At 39.2% G+C, this 6,426-nt stretch overlaps 1 protein-coding gene across 1 annotated transcript in view; it reads left to right on the forward strand.

Moving 5' to 3' along the window:
• LOC106529481 (interleukin-31 receptor subunit alpha) overlaps nt 1–6,426 on the forward strand; it is a 26,502-nt gene that overhangs the window by 5,429 nt on the left and 14,647 nt on the right. Inside the window, exons 7-10 of the mRNA XM_014024929.1 lie at nt 717–858; nt 2,945–3,027; nt 3,105–3,306; nt 5,795–5,980. Of these exons, the coding sequence (XP_013880383.1) occupies nt 717–858; nt 2,945–3,027; nt 3,105–3,306; nt 5,795–5,980 (613 nt within the window). The remainder of the gene's footprint in view (nt 1–716; nt 859–2,944; nt 3,028–3,104; nt 3,307–5,794; nt 5,981–6,426) is intronic.

Raw genomic sequence — 6,426 nt, forward strand, 5'->3', positions numbered from 1 at the left:
ACCATATGATTCATACATTTATAAATGTCATAGTTTATAAACTAAATATTTAACTTACAAATTAAATATTTAGTTAACAAGCTCAATATTTAACTTGTGACTTAAATATTTAGTTTTGAGCTAAATGTTTACCTTGCAACTTTAATATTTAGCTAGATACCTAAATATTTAGTTAGCTACCTAAATATTTAACTTAAATATTTACTTAGCTACCTAAATATTTAGGTTGCAACTTAAAAATTTAGCTAGCAAGTTAAATATTTAGGTAACTAGCTAAATATTTAACTTAAATATTTAGGTAGCTACCTAAATATTTAAATTAAATATTCAGGTGGCTAGCTAAATATTTAACTTGCTAGCTAAATATTTAAGTCACAAGTTAAATATTTAGCTCAAAATTAAATATTTAATTTGTAAGTTAAATATTTAGTTTATAAACTGACATTTCTAAATGTATATGAATCATATGGTAAAAAACTGACTTTGAAAAATAAATCTGTTCTTTTTTCTTATAAAAGTCTAAATAAAACAAAATATTGGTGGTAATTTTTGACTGTGTAACTTTACAAACGGCAGCCCGTACAAAACCTAGCAGAGAGTGTTTGTTTTAGTACAACAAAGTCTTTAAGCAAACCTGTGAAGTTAATCCCAATTTGGTTGTAATAAAGTCACCTACTACAGTTAAAGTATTGTTTTCTTTTCTGCTCTGTTCACAGTCTTCTGTTCCATCTGAAAGCAGAACCAAGCTCAGAGTGGAACATCTGAACTCCTCACTAATGTACGTCGTACAGATTCAATGTGACACAAATGACAAGTGTTCACAGTGTCCATGGAGTGAAGATCATATCGTCCCATCAGGTGAGAGCTTCACATCTGTCAGACTGGCTTTAAACACAGAACTGAGAATAAAGACATTACATGAAGGATTGCATATCGTCCACCACCTTTCATGCCAGAGTTTTGGAGTAGGAGAGCTGAGAGTCGTGTTGGTCAAATCTTGTAATAACATTAATCTCATACGTGTCACAATATGAGAGTAATGTTTTGTGAGGGGCTCTCAGCTACAACCACATCAAACATACGTTCAGTGTCTGTGAAATGCACAGAGCTATATGTCCTGATGCATCTCAGTAATCCAGGTAAAAAATCAAAAAGAAATAAATTGTGTAGGTCTTCTGGATGGGTTCTTCTCTAATGAAACGTTTCGTCTCTCTTCCAAGAGACTTCTTCAGTCTGAGAGTTTCAGGCAAAATTCAGGCTTTTAAGCGCTGCCTCCATGTGACTGATACTCACATCACATGGCTATCGTTGACACCTAATTAACACCTATTGTTAACGGGGTGGAGTGATACTGGCAATAGCAGCACTGTAGGAGGGGGACAACTGAAAACGGTGGCCTCCACCTCTGTTTAATGATGGACGGTCTTTCTTCACAAAAATGGCTTCTTTTACTCCTCTCTCAAACCAACGTTCCTCTCTATCAAGAATGAGAACATCCTCATCTCTGAAAGAGTGACCGCTGGCCTGTAAATGAGTGAAAACTGCAGAGTTCTGGCCATTAGATGTAGCTCGTCTGTGTTGGGACATTCTTTTGAACAGTGGCTACTTTGTTTCCCCGATGTATAACTGGTTGCAGTCCTCCTGGCACTTAACAGCATATACAACATTGCTCTGTTTGTGCCGGGGCACCGGATCTTTGGGGTGAACCAGCCTTTGCCTTAATGTGTTTTGGGGTTTGAAAGCTACTGGGACATCATGTTTAGAAAATAAACGTCTCAGTTTCTCCGAAACACCCGCAACATACGGAATAACCACTGGTTTGGGTCTGGGTTTGGGGTCTTCATTTTCACCTGAAGGTTGCATGGAATCCTGTCTGTGTTTCCTGTCTGCTTTCAGGAAAGCCCAGTCAGGACAACCACACTGCTCCAGGGCCTGTCGTGTGTGTGATTTCTCTTTCTGCCTGGCTCCTGGGTTTGTAGGGACACTGTCTGCTCTGTGGTACAGAGTCCTGATCACTCCTAACTTGTGTTCCAGTGGGTGGTGGGAGTCAAAACGCAAATATTGGTCTGTGTGGGTGGGCTTACGATATACGCCAGTTTCCAACCGTCCTCCATCCGAAACCGAGACATCGCAATCCAGGAACGCCAACCTGCCAATTTTTACATCCTCTCGTGTGAACTTAATATATTCATCCACAGAGTTGATGTGATCAGTGAAATGTTGGACTTCCTGGGCTTTAATTTTAACCAAGTTGTCGTCAACATATCTGAACCAATGGCTCGGTGGCACCCCTGAAKAGGACATCAAAGCTCTCTTTCCCACTAATAGCACAGAGCCATAGATATTTTTTGTAGGCTAAGGTTGATTAGTAGGGGTGCAACAATACATCTACCCATATTGAACCGTATCAAACAGTGCTTTAGGTTCAATACACACTTTTATCGAACAATACAGATTTTTAAAATTTACTTCATCAGCTTGTCTTCTGAAGATGCTCTGTGTTGAAGGATCAGTGGATCTGTGTTCGACTACTCCACCTAGGCTGRATTTTTGAGCACAGATCCAATGAGAAACTTGCTGTTTCAGCAACATTTAATTTAAAAACTGTATTTTTGAGGTTGAACAAATGTTCTTAATTAATTTAAATAAATTACAAGTTAAAAGGGGCATGGAAATTTCTCTTTTTTGTATTGAAAAAATATCGAACCGTGAGACTAAAGTATCAAACCGAACCGAATCGTGAATTTTCTGTATCGTTGCAGCCCTATTGATTAGCTGTGGCAGCCATCTTAATTGGACTGGCTCAAACATTAATCAGCTGTATGAGCGCATGCATCAGAAAATTTATCTAAAGTCTGTCCAGTGGTTAATAAGAGCTGCTTCTTATGACAAATAAACACACATCAAAGCAGAGGACTGTTTCACTGTAAATTAAATCTTTCAGAACTCACAAGCCAACCCATCATCAACAGCCTAGAGGAAACTGCAGACCAACCAGGTCGCCGGTGGATTTCTGTAAACTGGAGGGTATGTTTTGTCAACTCAAAGTTGTTGTTTTTGCCGTGGGAATTTGAAAAAGGCAGTAAAGTCCTGTTGTTTGGTAGTTTCCTGCAGAGAGTGACGGCTACAAAGTGACCATTTGGAAGGCGTCAGGAGAGGTTCCACAAGAGCAGAAGAAAACCATCAAAGCTAAAATCAGGCTGCTCCTCTCTCATTCAGAATATCTGCTCAATATCAGCGCTTTCAACAACGCCAGCATCTCCCCACCTGTGAGCCTCAGGATTCCACAGAAAGAAGACGTGATGAGTAGGCACCCACTCTAAATCAAGCTCATGCATACGTTTTTATCATAGGAATAAATACGACACAAATAAATGGTAAATTCTGCTAATGCAGCTCAGCTGCTTTTGACACTGTGGACCATGACATTCTGTTATCTCGGCTGGACCAGTTGGTGGGAATCAGGGGTGATTCCTTGAATTGGTTCGGGTCCTACCTGTCCAACCGAACTTTCTGTCTTAGTCTTGAGGGGTCAGTGTCCTCTTCTTCTCCTCTTACACGTGGAGTCCCTCAAGGCTCAATTTTAGTCCCACTTTTGTTTTCTCTGTATCTGCTCCCACTCGGTTCTATTCTCAGGAAGCATGGTATTTCATTTCATTGTTACGCAGATGACAGATAGATCTACAGTATGTCCCTCTCAAAAAGCCAAATTCATATGCGATAGACTCACTTCTTATGTGTTGAGGACCTGAAGCCCTGGATGGCACAAAATGTTTTGAGTTTTGATGAAACCACGACTGAGGTTAAGGTTTTTGGAGGTACTGCAGGCCCTGTAGATCAAGGTTCCTTGACTCAGTACAACAAATTGTTAGTGAGGAATTTGGGAGTTGAAATGGATCCTGAACTTAAATTAGACAGCCACATTAGGTCAGTTGTTAGAAGGAGTTTTTTTATCATTTGAGGCAGCTAGCCAAAATAAAACCCATAATTCCAAAAAGACATTTTGAGACAGTTATCTATGCCTTTATCACCACCCGGCTGGATTACTGTAATGCACTTAATCTGGGGGTTAGTGGGTCCTCCATCGCCCAACCGCAGAGGGTCCAAAATGCTGCGGCAAGGCTTTTAACTGGCAACGTAAATATGAGCACATTTCTCTCATTTTAACTTCACTTCACTGGCTGCCTGTGCCTTTTAGGATCCATTTTAAAATACTTTTATTTGTTTTTAAATCTTTGAATGGCCTTACCTCACCATACCTGATCCCTCCCACTCCCTCAGATCAGCTGATCTAACTGTTCCTGAGGGTCCCTAAAACCAGACTCAAACTCAAAGGGGATCGATCCTTTGCTGCAGCAGCTCCTAAACTTTGGAACGAGCTACCACTCCAACTAAGACAGTCCTCTTCACTGGCTGTTTTTAAAACTCGTCTTAAAACCCACTTGTTTACTTTGGCTTTTGACACTGTATAAGGGGCTGTGTTGTTCATTTATACTAGATTTTATTTTTTGTTTTTATTATAGATTTTAAGTTAGGTTTTAGGCATTTTATTGTTTTTTATTCCTTGTTTTTACTTTGTGTTTTATTACCTGCTTTTATTTTTCTGTGTTTTTTTTTCCTATTTTAAGTGTGATTGAGTTTGTTTTGTATGAGCTGTGTTGCTGTGCTGATTCTGTACAGCTCTTTGGCCTACTATGGTGCAAAAAGTGCTTTACAAATAAAGTTGCTGGATTGGATAAAATCTAGGGGCTGAGAGGTGTCTGATATTACTGAAAAAGCTGCACGAATTTGTCCAAGTTAGAAAAAGCAGATCAAAAATGAAAAACTTTAAATAAATCTGTAATTTCCAAACCATAGCTAAAAGCTAAAATTACAAAAACCAAAGCTAAAAGCTAAATCCAGCATTAAGGTGGCTTAAAGCTGAAATTAGCCAACATGTAACTAAAAAGTAAAACTAGCAAAACCAAACCGAAACGTTTACATTATCTATATGTAAGCTAAAACTTAAAATCATGAAGAGAGTAAAAACAATTATGTTTTGCACATCATAGCTTCAGCGGAATTGGGGGTGTACCTAAAATGAGCTAAATTGTAGCTAGAAGCTAAAGCTGACAAATAACATCTAAAATCTGTTTAAACGTGGAGGCCTCTTCTCAGGAATGCACAGATGTACTACGTCTCTCTTAGACCACCAGCTTCAGAGCTCGGCACATGTTACCATATTAGGAAAAGAATGCTTCAGGTATACCGTGACAAAATTTATGGTGCATCTGTTGGACTGCACTGTGAAACCTATAAAAAGGCTTGTACGCCCCTACTCTTCGCCTTCGTCTCCATCTTTTTACCTGGTGATTCATTTGGCTTAGAAGGCCACGATTTGGTTTTTGGCTGTAAATCTCCTGGACTGCAAAATAAAGATTGTTGCTGTTCAACCAGCCTGTTTCACAGTTTCTCTCTTCAGGAGCAGCAGCAGTTTGCAGAACCGAGAAGACCCGGTTTTTACACCTCACCTGCAAAACTGTAGCTACAAGCTAAAATTAGCATAACGATAACTAAAAGCATAATTTAAAACAAGAGTAACTAAAACATAAAATTAGCAGCACAACACCAAAAACATCAAGTGAATTAAATAGCTAGCTAACAACCTGAATAGTTCACTTAGCTGACATCATATTGAAGCAGCTAGAAGCTGAAAACCCCAAACAGGAAACTGTGTGAAAGCTGTCTCAGAAGTCACGCTTTGATCAGCAACGTGGAAAAAAAAGGTCATTTCTTTGTCTTACCTGTTTTCCAGACGAAGGAGACGGGAGGCTGAATGTGAGCGTCAACAACAGCACAGCGCTGACGGTTTCTTGGAAAGATGATCTCATCAAACAGTTTGTGTGTTATTCAGTGGAGTGGAGAAAAAAGGGACATTCTGCGCTCTACAAGTCCTTTTATGAGAATACCAACAACTACAGGCACTTATCTCATCTGCCAGGTACATCATCATTTACAGTTACGCTCTGAACACTAATTATTAAACTTTCTTCTGCTTTTTTTAAACTTTTGTTACAAAGTGTGGAATGTTTAATTATACATGGTCAAGTTCAGACAACTTAAATAGACTGTATAGTTTTATAACAGTTAACTGCTTCAAGGGAAGAGGATTTTGTGAAGAAATGCATATTGCCCACCACTAAACATGCCTGAGTTTTAAATAGGATCATTTTATGTTGAGAAATGATGCAGTTGTAGCTGTTTTATGCAATAAGATGAGACGTGCTCAGAGGTTTTGTTGTTTTTAACCCTCAGCTACACCAAATCTTACCTCCGTATCTGTAAAACTAAGAGAGGGATTTCCATTTCTGCATTAACTAATGTGAACTAGCAGCTGTGGGCAACTCGACAGGGGCGGTTCTAGGGGCGGGGCCACAGGGGCATTGG

Source organism: Austrofundulus limnaeus, unplaced genomic scaffold (genome assembly GCF_001266775.1).
Source record: "Austrofundulus limnaeus strain Quisiro unplaced genomic scaffold, Austrofundulus_limnaeus-1.0 Scaffold447, whole genome shotgun sequence".
NCBI classification, from domain to species: domain Eukaryota; kingdom Metazoa; phylum Chordata; class Actinopteri; order Cyprinodontiformes; family Rivulidae; genus Austrofundulus; species Austrofundulus limnaeus.